General features: G+C 34.0%; 1 protein-coding gene across 1 annotated transcript; it reads left to right on the top strand.

The window, feature by feature from the left end:
* The first annotated feature begins 1,977 nt into the window (after positions 1-1,977).
* On the top strand, positions 1,978-5,040 carry LOC140826019 (receptor-like protein EIX2). The gene has a single exon (XM_073188105.1). It carries the CDS (start codon positions 2,079-2,081, stop codon positions 4,971-4,973), a length of 2,895 nt encoding a protein of 964 aa, XP_073044206.1. The 5' UTR covers positions 1,978-2,078; the 3' UTR covers positions 4,974-5,040.
* Positions 5,041-16,983: the final 11,943 nt, after the last annotated feature.

The following is a 16,983-nucleotide window of genomic DNA, read 5'->3' as shown; positions in this document are numbered from 1 at the left end:
GGCCTGGGAAAATGAGGAAAAAGTAGTGTCGAGACACAAAACTGAGCCGAGACACAAAATTGGGTCGAGAAGCATATAAAATTTGCTAAAAATTTTAGTATAATTATAAAATTTGTTAATGTTTACATACAATAAACATTAATTTAATTTCATATGCTTTGACATACATTCATTACATTAAAATGAATATATAATGAAATTTGTTATGTAATGAAATTTGTTATGATTATTTTTAGTTTTATTATTATAAAATTTGTTAAGAATTTTAGTAGAATTATAAAATTTGTTAATGTTTATATACAATAAACATTAATTTCATTATTCATATGCTTCGATATACATTCATTAAAGTGAATATGTAATGAAATTTGTTATGAATTTTTTTAGTTCTATTATTATAAAATTTGTTATGAATTTTAGTGGAATTATAAAATTTGTTAAGATTTTTAGTTGAGTATAAATTCAACCCACATTGTTAGAATAAGAGATACATTCTTCTACTTGTTATGAATTTTTTAACTAACATACTTAAATTAACATATAAATAATGTTTACATAAATAAATTTTTTTATACATATTTACATTCTAATCATATATAAAGTGAATTATATATTATAAAATGATCAAAACTCAAAAATATTAAAAATTTCTACCCACTCGACCCATCTCGACCCAAACTCGACCCAAACCCTAAATCCTAAACAAAACCCTAAACCAAACCTCTAACATTATCACTCGACCAACTCTTTTTATTTTTTTTTTTAAAACGTAAAAAATAAAAAAAAAATTAAAAGAGAGGGTCGAGCACTCTTTATTTTTTTATTTAGAAAAAATTGAAAAATTAGAAGTACTCTTCTTTTTTTTTTTATTTTTTTTAAAATTTATTTAAAAAAATAGAAGTAGAAGAGTGGGTCGCGTGGGTCGTGCTCTTCGCGACCCACTCTTCCATTTTTTTATTTTTTCTAAAAAAATATAATAAATTAGAAGTAGAAGAGTGGCCCACTTTTCATTTTTTTTAACGAGCTAATTAATGATCTTATCTAACTAACCTATTCAACTCCCTTTTCTCGATTTAAAAAAGTCAAAATCTCTTTTATTTAATTAAATTTTAAATGAATCGTATATTTTTTATTGACCCGCGTTGGCCTTTTGGTCAGATTTTTTTTAACTCTCAATTTAAATCTAACTATATTTATAAAAACTATATTTCTCAAAAAGTTAAGAGAATTTTTCTATCTAAATTATTATTGGTTTTTACTTTTTATAATATATTTTTCGATATTATTTCTAAATTATTGAAATTGAATTGCATTGAGAATAATCCAAATTACTTTGTTTTCAGAAGCTTAGATCCACTCACAAATTTTTATATATACCATTTTTTATAAATAAATTTAATTTTTTTAGCCAGATCACATATTTCTTATATTTTAACAAACTTTAACGTTTAATTAACTGATATTATTGTACACTCTATTTTACATTACATGAATTTTATATTACAAATAAATTTTATAAATTAAGTGCTATGCAATTAATTTAAGCCATATATAGATTATATAATTTAAGGTTGTAGTAGTACATATGTTTGATTTGAGATTAAGTTGATGAATATTTTCAATTAAAACCAATCCCTTTATTTACTACTTCAAAACATGATTATTTTTTTATTGCTTCATTCGACGCGTACTAGGTAAATGTTCGAATTAAAAGAGTAATCTACAATCACGTTGATTACTTTTATTTCTTCTTGTTATGGTAGGAAGATAAAAGCATTCTTATTTATTAATATTATTATTTGAATTTATTTTTTTTTTTTGGGAAAAAAAGGAGATAAGGATACAAAATAATATTCTTGCTACAATAAATATGTACACATTTAGAGAGTCAATTTGCGTGTGGAAATTTTTTCTAATAAATATAGAGAGACATTTCATCAGATTATGCTAACTGTATCACTTTCAATGGTACGAAATTCCAGCTTATCTATATATACCAGAAAGTAGACCACGAAGATTTATGTAATAAAAATCTCATTCACACAATTCAGAGATTGAATACATCCTCAACTGCTGTAATGTCCATCAAAGTTCAGATCTTTGATCTTCTTGTTCTGGTGTCATTAAGTATGGCTTCTGGAAATATGATCAGATGCTTAGATAGTGAGAGGAGAGCCCTTCTTGAGTTAAAAAACGAGCTTGTCGATGAATATGGCCGACTTCTGTCTTGGGGAACTGGAGAAAACATGAGGGAGTGCTGCGAATGGAGAGGCGTTCAATGCCACAACCGAACTAATCACGTCGTGCGATTGAGTCTAAGAGGTCCGTCAGAATCTGATGGCAATGCTCCTCTACAAGGTACGATTAGCCCTTCGTTGCTTGACTTGAAGCACTTGACTTACCTGGATATCAGCCTCAATGATTTCGAGTCTTCCGCTATCCCGGAGTTCATTAGTGCACTCAACCAGTTGAGTTATCTCAATCTTTCAAATGCTAATTTCGGTGAAACGGTTCCCCAATCTTTTGGGAACCTTTCCAAGTTGGTATATCTTGATCTTGGCTATAATTTTCTCTTCGCTGAAAGTCTTGATTGGGTAATCCGTCTTGGTTTATTGGAGTATATTGATCTCAGCCGTGTATTTCTCATAAATGAAACAACAAATTGGTTGCAAGCAATTAGTGGATTAACTTCCATTAAAGAATTGCACTGGAGATATGCCGACCTCCAAGACGTGCTCCCTTCTGCTCTACCCACTGTCAATGCTTCAACTCCTCTCGCTATCCTCGACTTGTCACGAAATCATCTCTCATTTTCCACACTCAATTGGTTCTTGCACTTTAACAGTAGCCTAACTTTTGTTGATTTCTCGGTAAACAATATAACCGGTCCCATTTCGAGTGCTTTTAAAAGCCTGAGGTCCCTTGAACATCTCGATCTCTCCAGAAATGCTTTTGATGGTGGGATTCCTAAGTTCCTTGGAAATATGAGTAGTTTGTTGTACTTAAATCTGCAACATACCAAATTGACCGCACAGCTTTCCCAACTGATGATGAACTTGTCTGGGCCTCTAGAAAAGAATTTGCAGTATCTGGACTTGAGTTACAACAATATAAGTGGATCATTGATTGATTTTTCAAGGTTCTCATCCTTGACTAGACTAGCACTCCGGAGTAATAAATTGAATGGGTTCATCGAAAAAGGGTACCTGAGTATTCCTCTTTTGATTGCTCTAGATTTGTCGTCGAACAATATTACGGGTGCTATACCGGATCTAACGACATCTCCATACCTGGAAGTGTTGTTCCTTAACAAAAATATGTTCAATGGCCCTTTGACAGAAAGTATAGGACGCCTGTCGAAACTGAAGGTCTTGTATCTTGGTTCGAATCAGTTAGAAGGGGTAGTCACAGAGGTCCATCTCTTCAATCTGTCAAGGTTACAGTTATTGGAGTTGTCTTCTAACTCCCGGTTCACCTTAAATTGTAGCCCTGATTGGATCCCAACTTTTCAACTAGTAGCCGCGAGTCTCTCCAGATGCAACATAGGACCACAGTTTCCGGAATGGCTTCGATTTCAGACTAAGTTAGTGTTTCTTGATATCTCCTTTAACCAAATCACAGACAACATTCCGACATGGTTAGGTAATCTAGCTTCCAAACTAGTTTATCTGAATGTCTCAAATAACCAAATTCATGGCATTTTCCCCAACATTACATTCTCCACTGCCATCATCAATTGGGATTCTTATGCACTTGTTCCTGATAATGGGGAAGGATCTGTATTAGATCTATCAACAAACAGAATTATTGGTCCAGTGTTCTTTCTATGCCTTACCAGCACATGGAGATTGCTAGACCTGTCAGACAACCTGTTTTTCGGCCAACTTCCGGAATGTTTTGCAAACTATAGTTCATTACAGTTTCTTAATTTGGCCAACAATAATTTTTCCGGGCAAATCCCACAATCATTTGGGTCGTTGTCATCGTTATCGTGGTTGAATTTACGAAATAATACTTTTTCGGGAAGAATTCCCTCATCCATGAGGAACTGCTATAGTTTGGAAGTGATTGATCTGGGAAACAATAGGCTAACCGGTGAGATACCAGCTTGGATTGGAACTCAGTTTTCTATAAGCTTGCTTGTTCTAAGCCTGGGTTCCAACGAGTTCTATGGAGTCATACCTTCAAGCATTTGTAGTCTAGAGAAAATCCAAGTCTTGGCTCTTTCTTCAAACAATATTTCTGGAGCTATACCAAACTGCATACATTTTCTCAAGGCCATGGCTAAAAAACCAACTCCTTTTACCTTACTTTATTCAAGCGATACGGCTCGTAAAAATCCAGACGATGATGCCTTCTCAGCATATCGTGGCCTCTTGGATGGTGTGTATTTCATGTGGAAAGGACAGGAGCGCAAGTTTGTAAATGGTTTAACACTTGTTAGTCTTATTGATCTCTCAAACAATAATTTAGGCGGTAGCATTCCGTCTGAAATCACAGAACTAACAGGCTTGATTGGATTGAATCTTGCAAGAAACAACTTGACAGGCTCTATTCCTCAGCATATTGGTCGCATGAGCTTCTTGGATATTCTCGATCTCTCAGGAAACCACCTTTCTGGTGGTATTCCACCTAGCATTTGGAATTTGAGCGTTCTCGGATTTTTGAACTTGTCCTACAACAACTTGTCTGGAATAATACCACCAAATTCGCACTTTCCCGTATCATCTTATATTGGGAATTCTTTACTCTGTGGACGTCCTATACTCAATAAATCATGCCCCGGAGATCATGAACCACACAGAGATCCAAACTTCATTGATGATGGAAAGGGATCCCCGAGTTCGGAGCATGAAGATGATTCATTTATTTCTAGGGGATTTTATCTCTCCATGGGACTTGGTTTTATCATTGGATTTTGTGGAGTAATAGGGACAATAATTGCAAACAAATCGATCATGTTTACAAACTAGAATTTTGATCATTTTATTATTTTGTTCATTTATGTTGTTGGATCAATATATTGATCAATTTATGATATTTTTAGTTTTTTTTCATTGTAGTGTTGATGTGACATTCCACACATCAATGCTAGACATCGTATAGATATCACGTCAATGTCACCTCGTAAAATTGCAAAAATGACACCGACCAAAATTGTAAAAATCAATACAAATATCCTGCTTTCGAGGCGAAAAGTGATATTTAAGGCCATCTCGCGCAGAGGAGAAACCCACTTGGTTCAAGCAAAGATTTCAATTTTAACAACGCAGAGGAAGAATTTTTGGATAAATCCACTATTGACTGAATGGTGGATTCCTGATACAGGTTGAAAACTTGGAACTTGTAATACATGGATGCAGATCCTAGATGTAGATTTAAAAATTCGTCGATTCATAATTGCAAAAATATATATTTCCAGAACCAAACTCATAAACAAAAGGTATATCTGTGCATCTTTTGTTTGTTAACAAGTTACATTATATAGAGATTTTTCCTTTTGTATAATGTTTTTAGCTAGTTCAGATCTTAAAATACTTCATCACATCGATGCCAGGTTAATAATTTGGAGGATGAAAACATGCCCTTTTGTGGTGCCTGTTCGCACGAGCCTCGTCTTAGAGTGTTGATAGAAACAGTCTCATTGAAGTGTGTTTCAAGAGACTGGCCTAATAAGCTGATGATCAAACTTGAACTGTGCCATATTTCAATAACACCAAGTTGCCACTCGGGGTTAATTCAACAAGAGCAAAGAGGATGCAATCAAAGAAAAACAAAAATGAAACTTTACCACCACCCCCCTCTCCGGAAAACCCCACAATATCATCTCGCCCTCGTCTCCGTGGTTACCAGACGAACCCCACGATCACCACAACAGGTGTAACGGTTAAAACTCCTATACGGTAGTACTTGGAACCACGATGCTAAGACAATAATATTCTACGTTGGACCGAGTTAAAAGAAAATCATAGTTGCATAGAATTTACTATCTTACATAATTTTGTGGTTACACAAGATGCCTGCAGAATATCAATCAGCAAATATTGCGGTGTCAGCTGAGTTGATATTTGTCCCCGTCCTATTGAAATCTGTCAAACTGAATATTTATTCACAATATGAAACAAACCAAATAGTAAATGTTGGTGGTAAAACAAATGCTAAAGTAATTGGTTAGATTGGTCCACTGTCAGGATTTGCATGGAGGATTCTATTGTTCTGTTGCAATCACCATAATGTGCCAAACTTGTCGTTCTTGGATCAACATATAATGTATATTCCTTGTTCAAATCCTTTTTTTTACAAACGCTTATTTCCCGAGTTTTGTCGTGAGATTGTCTTTGCGCAACGACGTAGTTGCATAAACATGCCAGGCTGCCAGCTACTTTCGAGGCATTTCCCATCAAGTCATGTTTTCTGAGGTTAGTTTTTTTAATCAAAATATATTTATCTACCTAAATCCATTCCTCTTGCAAGCGTTTTAGCCATCATATCACATCAGCATAATAGTTTCCACAATTAAAATATAATTTTTTTTTATATAATTCAATTTTTTCAAGAAATAAACTTTGTATTATTTTGAAAAATTAATTATATGTTGCTAGCCCTTGTGCTACAACGTAGTTTACAAGCATAGTCCCAAAATAAATATTTTTCCTGATAGGTTGTTGAATACAACTTTTTTCGTATACATATTGTTAACTAGCTAGTAAAAGTTGAATATATAGTGAACAAATAAAATTCAATAGTTTAATATTGGATTATTTGGATTCACATTTCCTATACTTTTAGATATTTGAGAATGAATATATCTCTTGTAAAACGCTATCATATATATATATATATATATATATATATATATATGTGTGTGTGTGTGTGTTGTATGTGTGATGGATTGAATCGATCCATAATTATATTGAAAAATAATATTTGTATATATATGTGAGACGAATTGAATCGCTCCATATTTATATTGAAAAATAATATTTGTATATATGTGAGACATATTGAATCGCTCCATATTTGTATTGAAAAGTAATATTTCGACATTAAAAAGTTGTACTTTTTCATGAGTTGGGTCGTATTAGAGATCCGTCTAACAAAATTAATTAGTAAAATGGTCTCACATGAGTTTTTGTGTTTGAGAATTATCTTTCTTATTAGTGTAAAAATGATACCATATTAGGATAATTAATTATCAAATATATAAATTATGTGAAAAGTGAATAAAAATAACATGTTTAATATATGATAAGCTAAATGTAACGAAATGTTCATATATTTACATTTACTAGGAATGATTACGTACGATGCACGTAAGTGATTAATAATGAAAAATAAAGATTTAGATAATTTTTAAAATCGTTTGAATAACATCTTGTTTATAATTATTTATTAATGTAAATATATCAAAACACAATAATTAAAAATAAATGATGATGATAAATCAATTATATTCATTTTATAATATTTTTCAATTCGTGTGATTATAACATAATGATAATTCTATGGAATTAACAAAGATATTTTTCATCCAAAGCATATAGCGATTGTCAAATAGAATTCTCTTAGTTAACTAAATTAGAATAATGATGTTAAAATAAAACCCCTAAATTTGTTATTAAGTTAAAGATCAATTTTTTTTGCTAACATTTAAATTCTTTGCGAATTTTGTTTAGCTTTCTCTTTTTTTAAAAATATATATTATATATAGTTAATTTATATCATAATAGATCATTTGAAAATTAATATTGATGATTAATATTTTCATGTTATTATATATAGTTAATTTATATCATAATAGATCATTTGAAAATTAATATTGAAGATTAATATTTTCATGTTATATAAAATTTTAAAATAATATCAATCAAATAAATATGTGTAGTAAAACAAATATACGCAACATTCAGTTTAAAAATATCATATATAAATACTTTAATTTCTAACAAATCATAATAAATTAACACTATAATTCATATTTATTATAAGGAATGTCTTAAATAAAAAAAATTATAAGGGTTATCTCATAAATTTAATACAAAAGTATAAAGTAATTTTCATTCTTTTTAATTTTTCATTAATTTTTTTTATATGAATAAAGTTGAAATAACTCAAAATAATTAAACTATATTGCAAATAAAATATTTTAAAAATTTGCAAAAGAGCATATAGAATCTGCATTCTCTCAATATCCATTTTAATTGGGAAAAAACCATAAGAAAAATGACATTTTCTCGCATAATTTTTATAACACTTGTGGAAAAGTATAAACTTGAGATATATATTGAAACATTAATTAATATCAAAATGTATTAAATTAAAAATATAAAAAAGTATCATACTAATGTATTTGTAATATTTTTCGTCAATTCAACTAAAATAATGAAATAAAATTATTTTCATTTTCCATCTCAACTCTTAAATCAGAAAATTAAAAATTCACCAAAATAAATAAATGAAATATTAATTAAGTAATGATGTGTAAAAGTGTAACTAAGAAAATTCACAGATCATATTAATGTGTTTGTAATCGTTCATTCAACTAAAATAATGAAATAAAGTTATTTTTATTTTCAATATTAATCTTTAGATAGAAAATTGAAAAGTCACATAAATAAATAAATAAAACATTAATGAAGTAATGGTGAGTGAAAAGGTAGATAAGTAAAACATTAATGTAGTAATGGTGAGTGAAAGGATAACTATGTAAATTCACAATTCAAACTCACATATTTATAGGTAGTATAGATTCAACTAAAATAATGAAATAAAATTATTTTCATTTTCCATCTCAACTCTTAAATCAGAAAATTAAAAATTCACCAAAATAAATAAATGAAATATTAATTAAGTAATGATGTGTAAAAGTGTAACTAAGAAAATTTACAGATCATATTAATGTGTTTGTAATCGTTCATTTAACTAAAATAATGAAATAAAGTTATTTTTATTTTCAATATCAATCTTTGGATAGAAAATTGAAAAGTCACATAAATAAATAAATAAAACATTAATGAAGTAATTGTGAGTGAAAAGGTAGATAAGTAAAACATTAATGTAGTAATGGTGAGTGAAAGGATAACTATGTAAATTCACAATTCAAACTCACATATTTAGAGGTAGTATAGATTAAATTAAAAATATAAAAAAGTATCATACTAATGTATTTGTAATATTTTTCGTCAATTCAACTAAAATAATGAGATAAAATTATTTTCATTTTCCATCTCAACTCTTAAATCAGAAAATTAAAAATTCACCAAAATAAATAAATGAAATATTAATTAAGTAATGATGTGTAAAAGTGTAACTAAGAAAATTCACAGATCATATTAATGTGTTTGTAATCGTTCATTCAACTAAAATAATGAAATAAAGTTATTTTTATTTTCAATATTAATCTTTAGATAGAAAATTGAAAAGTCACATAAATAAATAAATAAAACATTAATGAAGTAATGGTGAGTGAAAAGGTAGATACGTAAAACATTAATGTAGTAATGGTGAGTAAAAGGATAACTATGTAAATTCACAATTCAAACTCACATATTCATAGGTAGTATAGATTCAACTAAAATAATGAAATAAAATTATTTTCATTTTCCATCTCAACTCTTAAATCAGAAAATTAAAAATTCACCAAAATAAATAAACGAAATATTAATTAAGTAATGATGTGTAAAAGTGTAACTAAGAAAATTCACAGATCATATTAATGTGTTTGTAATCGTTCATTCAACTAAAATAATGAAATAAAGTTATTTTTAGTTTCAATATCAATCTTTAGATAGAAAATTGAAAATTCACATAAATAAATAAATAAAACATTAATGAAGTAATGGTGAGTGAAAAGGTAGATAAGTAAAATGTTGGGATATATGCGCATAGACGTAAAGGGAATAAACAGAATTAAAAACGTGTTTGTCAGAATTCGGTGTTGTGTGCGGTATTGACAACACTGCTCACAACACAGTAGCGGAAATTAGTTATTTATCAACCAAATAGGTTTATAATATAAGACTACTCAGATGTAAATCATGCACAAGTACAAATACTTGTGCAATGCTTCATGGCACAAAATTCACTAGACAAATATGTAAATTGTTTACAATAAAACCAATACTAGTGAGATAAACAAAACTAAATTCCTTGACAATCCAAGGAATTAAATTGCATCAAAAACTCAAAGTAACTACTAAATGCATAAGTAATCAAAAGTTATTTCTCAAACGCAAAACCAACGACGCTCTTCAAACAACACTCTGCGTCAGTGTTGTTCTTGGGTGTTGCCAACACTCAAACAGCAGTACGTTTATGTGGTTGACTCCAGCTCTTCAATGCTGAATTTAGTCTCACAAAGTTCCAGCAGCCGTCAGCCGTTTTCCTCTCCTTGTCACCACCCATTTTCAATCTTAGTCCCACTTTATATAGGGTGATTCTTTGACCTAGATCTCCAAGGATCCTTCCACCTATAGATAAGGAAACTAGAGTTTAATAGGAATCAAACTCTATTTTAAAATCAATGCAGTATATCTTATAGATAATTTTCCTATTTACGTAAATAATTCCTAATAATAGGATTCACTATATCTAGGAAAATCAATCCATCAAATTTAGTCTAGAAGTGCAAAATCGACAACTCAATCTCAATTAAATTAGGAATCACATATTCCTTTCAATCTCCCCTTTTTTGTATTTCTGGACAAAATTTTCAAAAATGATTGGCATGGCACACGGTTCGTTGCTCCCCCTGAACTTGCAAAACGTATATCTCCCCCTGAATATAGCAGGTCAGTTCAGTGGGGTGTTGTGGTCCGTGTTGACAACACTTACACACAACACACCCCAAACAAACATCAAGAGAACATGTTTTAAACAGGAGTTCATTACTTCACTAGCATATACAAAACAGCAGGACATTTAGCAAAATAGACACATAGAGAGAAGCAAAACATATACGAAAGTAAACTTATGGGCCTAAACCGCAGTGCCGTCATCGTCGTCATTAGTGTCTTCCATATCATCTTGAGTTGATGGACCAGCTTCAGATCCATGTCCCATTTTTGGCAATGCATCTCCCCCTTTTTGACCAGAATGCACTCCCACCTCAAGAAGCAGTCGATAATCCGCAATCAGATTCTCATAATAAGCGATAGTGGCGGTGGATTGGGTGATCTGTGTGTTGGCAAAGGCAATGGTGTCACGTGTCTGCTGAATCTGTTGAAGTCCGAAGGCGATTTGAGCATGAACCTCTGGGATCATCAATACGATATAGTCATCAGATGCAGGGTTGGATGAGGTAGCAGTGTTGCCAACACCAGGGGCAACACCAGGAACGGCATTTGTAGTAGGCGGAGGAGCAGATGAAGAAGCATTGTGAGTTGTATGTGGTCTAGTACCCGTGGCATCCAAAGGGAGATCAATTACCCGGTTTCCTTTAAGATATGCTGAAGCAATCTTCAATGGTTCGCCGATGTCAATCAGCTGATCCTCTGCTTCAGTGACGAAGCCTTGGGATTCCAGTATACCAAAGATTAATGATGGAAATGGGAGCTTCGTGGATTTCAATCCACCTTCTGCAAATTGTAGAACATTGTTGAAGACCAGTTGTCCAAAATTGAAATTGAGGCCTGTTCCGATGGTGAAGAGAGTAACAGCCTGTGGTCTAGTAACCACTGAGGTGTTGGACGAGGGCGTCCAATTTCTAATAGCAGTTTTGTGGAGGACTGAGTAAAATGAGGTCAGATTTGCCGCACCCAGTCGCTTGGGAAGGCTTGGGAAGACAGTGATGACACCACCCGTGAGTTCCGATGTAATATCATCAATGTGCGGGAGTTCATCTTCAATATATGGAGTAGGAGTGTGATAAAACTCATTTATGACAGAAGGAGAGAACTCATAGATGGTGTCCCAGACAAACACCCTGCCAAACTTGGCAGACCTCCGATTCCCAACACTTGAGGTCAGGTTGCAGTAGAATTCCAGAATTGGTCTTCGAGCATAAGGTATGACTGAATTAACAGTAGAACTTAATCTCCGAGCCTGAAGAAAAGCAGTCGGATTGTACCTCCCATATGCTTCGAAATCGATGTTGCGTTCCTCGATAAACTCGCGGTGAGCATACAGATACCATTGAGCCACAGCAGACTCAGTGTAGAACTTGGAAGAAAAAGAGGTTGCAAGATTGTAATAATCCAAATCAGTGTTGGCAGCACCGGGCTCGACACTGGGCTCAACACCATCAGTATTTTCTTCTGTTCCCACTGCTTGATCAGAATCATCCTCAGATTCTTCGGCCACTGTCTCGGATACAAACGGGCCCTTGTCAAGCGTTGCTGGGAGACTGTCAACACCTTTATCCACAGACTCGTGTTGCCTTTTTGATTTACGCAGGCTATCAAGAAAGGCTGCCAGTGATTGTTCATCCTCAGAAGAGAAACCTACCTCGGGATTAGATTCAGGGGATGCGACAGGCGGATCAGTAGAAGCAGAGGTGGAGGCGAACGACTTCTTCGCGGGAGTGGTACATTGTCGAGCCACGAGTTCAAAGTTATCATCATCGGAGTCGTCTCCAGATGAAAAATCTGGATCCAAAATAAATCGAGGTGCCATTCGTGGCTTCTTGGGTTGGTCGAAGTTAGGGCTATAGCCCGCTTGTCGTTTTGATCGCCTTTGATATGACGGGGGCTGTGGTGGAAAAGCCCGCTGAAAAGCTTCGATATCTGGGGGATTGTCTGGATCCCAGGGATTTCCCGGTTCACCAGGGGCAATAACTTCCAATGGTGTAGGCGCTAGGGCAACAGCTACGATCTGCAATGGATTGTCAAGGAGACTTTCAGAAGACAGTGTTGGGGCTGGTGTTGATTCTGGAGTAGGAACACTGTGACTTGCCGCCATTTCACTGCGAATATCCTGGGGATCAAATGAATTATTAGCCATGTGATAGGATAGACAGGTGAATCACGAATAACAAAAAAAGAGTGCGATAATTTTAAAGTTCAGAGAAGGCTTGCGAAGGTAAATGAGATAAGTGTAATTAACAGAGATAGAAATAGCACCAAGTCTCAACGGTAATATTTTTCTAGCCAGAACGTCGAGAAGAAAACGGTAAAATGATGACTGACTCGCCGATTCTACTCCAACGGTAACTTTTTTTTTTAAAAACGCGACTAAATATCAAATTTTACTCCTTGATCGAGCGTCACTAATAGAATGGGGATGAATCTAAACATTTCCAAGGCATTTAAACACTTCCAAAGTTGATCCAAATCAAGCCCTCATCGATTACAACCCCACAGACATGAGAAATCACTTTTCCAAAGAAAAACTAAAGGAATTTCATCAAATGTTGTAAGTTAGAAACATATCACCTGCTGATATTGATGAATCCACAAAAAAAATATGCATGACCTAGAGATGCCTTAAGAAAAATGAAGCGCTAAAATGTCAGGCAATCCGAAAGAAATATAGCGTTGGTACTCAGTGTTGACAACACCGAAGTGCAACACCATTAACATGTGCAGTAATCCTTCGAAAATTAAGATTTTAGTCATGGTAGCTCCCACTCTAGAAGAACAGTCTTCTAAGGACTTCTCTAGGTAGATTTTTCCATTCCTATGATTGTTCCTTTGTAGAAGTGGTAGCTCCCACACTAGAAGAACGGTCTTCTATGGACTCTTCTAGGTAGCTTTTTTCATTTTCTTCTAACATATAAAAGCTTTTTGGTTCCTCTTTTCTGTTTTTCGCCTGATAATCGTCTTATGAAGACTCAACTTACTTCATGAACATTGGATATATCCAAGAGATTCTTGATTTTATCACAACAGTTTGAGGGAGAAAATAAAATACTCACTTAGATAAGAAGGATTGTACACAGTCAAGATGCACACTTGAGAGTTTTGTCAAAATGATGTAAACAACACAAAAAAATAGTTTATGAATATGCAACATGTCTAATATCCTATTAATGATCAAGCAAAAACTGGTGTTGTCCACACCAGTGACAACACAGTAAAATAAATTAATGCACACACATGCTGAAGAGACTTCCGAAGGTTGGAGAATCTCTCAAAGTCCAAAGGTTTTGTGAAAATATCAGCCAGCTGGTTTTTAGTTCTAACAAATTCAAGTCGAATGATTCCTTTCTCAACCAAGTCTCGAATAAAGTGATGTCTTATATCTATGTGTTTCGTTCGGGAGTGTTGAACAGGATTCTTAGAGATGTCTATAGCACTGGAATTGTCACAGTAAACAATCATTGTATCACTATGAAAGCCATAGTACTCAATCATTGTATTCATCCAGACTAATTGAGAGCAACAGCTAGCCGATGCAACATATTCAGATTCGGTTGTGGAAAGAGATATGCAGTTTTGTTTCTTACTAGTCCATGTTATAAGATTATTTCCTAAATAAAAACAACCACCCGATGTGCTTTTCCTATCATCTAGGTCACCAGCCCAGTCAGCATCAGAAAATCCTACTAGATTAGTGTTAGTGTCTTGAGTATACCACAAACCTAATTCCAGCGTACCAGCAATGTATCTAAGTATACGTTTCACAGCTTTTAGGTGTGATAATTTTGGGTTAGCTTGGTACCTGGCGCATAAACACACACTGAACATGATATCGGCGCGAGTAGCAGTCAAGTACAAAAGGCTTCCAATGATGATGCGATACATGGTGTTGTCAACACCTTTGCCAACACCATCTGTGGACAGTTTTTCACTAGACCCCATAGGGGTTTTCATGTGTTTCGACCCGTCGGTAGAGAATTTCTTAATCAAATTTTTTGCATACTTGGATTGACACAGAAAAATACCATCATGTAGTTGCTTAACTTGCAAACCAAGAAAGAAGTTTAACTCTCCTACCATACTCATTTCGAATTGAGATGACATACAATCAACAAACTTGTCAACCAGCTTATGAGATGAGCCACCGAAGATAATATCATCCACATACACTTGACATATCAGAATATCATGATGCACTTTTTGAATGAAAAGAGTTTTATCAACCTCACCTCGTTTGAAGCCTAAGTTTATCAAGTATTCGGCCAACCTGTCATACCATGCACGTGAAGTCTGTTTCAGTCCATAGAGGGCTTTGTTCAGCTTGTAGACACGGTCAAGTGATGAGGGTCTTCAAATCCCTTGGGTTGACTTACATAGGCTTCTTCATTCAGGATTCCATTCAAGAAAGCACTTTTCATATCCATTTGATACAATTTGATACGCATGTGACATGCAACAACAAGCAGCAATCTGACAGACTCAAGTCGGGCTACAGGAGCGAAGGTTTCATCAAAATCCACCCCCTCAACCTGTGTATACCCTTGAGCCACTAACCTAGCCTTATTACGAACAATGTTACCAGATTCATCAGTTTTGTTTTTAAAAATCCATTTTGTCCCTATAACATTGACGTTCAAAGGTCGAGGCACTAAGTCCCACACTTTATTGCGTATAAATTGCTCAAGTTCCTCATGCATAGCATTGACCCAGAATTCATCTTTCAAGGCATCAGTAATATTCTTGGGTTCAATTTGCGACATGAAACAAGAGTGACTTACCTGAGAGAATGAGGGAGTCATGCATACCATTCCAATCATCTTTCGGTAGTCAACCTTCTCCTTTTTTCTTGTCTTTGCATCTTCATATACTTCGCCAATGATTTGTGATGATGGATGATTCTTCTGAATTTTGCTAGGAATGTCCTTCCCACTGTCAATTATTTCATTGTGATCAGTCTCTTCATTTTCCCCGACTTCAGTTCTGTTAGGAGACGGTGTTGTGCCTGGTGTTGTTTCACAGATGCCAACACCATTCTCAACACTAGTACTGGTCATTGGTTCTGTAATTTCCAGTAGTCCTTCATCATCATCGTCCTTCGGTTTTCCTGTAAGATCTGCAAGATCATCAAAAACAACATTAATAGATTCAATGGTTGTTCTTGTTCTCAAGTTAAACACACGATAGGCCCTACTATTCATAGAATATCCGAGGAATAAGCACTTATCACTTTTGGAGTCGAATTTTGCAAGATTTTCTCTGTCATTTAGAACGTGGCATATGCATCCGAAGACATGAAAATATTTGAGGTTTGGTTTTCTCCCCATGATGATTTCATAGGAGGTCATTGTAGAACCACTTCTTAGAAAAACACGATTGGAAATGTGACATGCTGTGTTCAAGGCCTCAGCCCAAAATCTTTTCGACACATTCTTTGAGCTTAACATGACTCGAGCCATTTCTTGAAGAGTTCGATTCTTCCTTTCGGCTATCCCATTTTGTTGCGGTGTTTTAGGAGCAGAAAATTCATGAGGGATTCCTTTCTTTTCGCACATGACAGTAAAAAATGAATTTTCAAACTCCTTACCATGATAAGTCCGAATTTTAACTACCCTTTCATTATGCAAATTGGTTATTCTTGCATGCAATTTTTTGAAAACATCAAAAGTATCTGATTTTTCTCTTATAAAGTTTACCCAGGTAAAACGTGAAAAATCATCAACACAGACAAATGAGTATTTCTTACCTCTCATGCTTTCAACATCCATTGGACCCATTAGATCCATGTGCAAGAGTTCAAGACAGCGTGTTGTCCCACAATGTTGTAACACTGGGTGTGCAACACGAGTTTGTTTACCTTTTTGACACGGTTCACAGACATAAGAGTTATCTGAACTTAAATTTGGCATACCTCTCACAGCATCAAACTTACACAGATTCTTCAGAGTTTTAAAGCTCACATGTCCCAATTTTTGATGCCATAGGTTCAAATCACTAACCTTGGCACTTCTGCACCCATCACCTTCTCCTACCAGATAGCAATTGTCAGCAGAACGTGTGCCTGACATTACACAAACATTGGCATTATTAAGAACTTCACACTTATTTTTGTTGAATTTAACATAAAGGTCATCGTCACAGAGTTGACTTATGCTAATTAGGTTTGAATTAAGTCCTTCGACGTGCAAGA

The sequence above is a fragment of the Primulina eburnea genome, chromosome 1, assembly GCF_022965805.1.
Source record: "Primulina eburnea isolate SZY01 chromosome 1, ASM2296580v1, whole genome shotgun sequence".
Classification (NCBI taxonomy): domain Eukaryota; kingdom Viridiplantae; phylum Streptophyta; class Magnoliopsida; order Lamiales; family Gesneriaceae; genus Primulina; species Primulina eburnea.
This window is presented reverse-complemented; position numbering and strand designations above follow the sequence as displayed.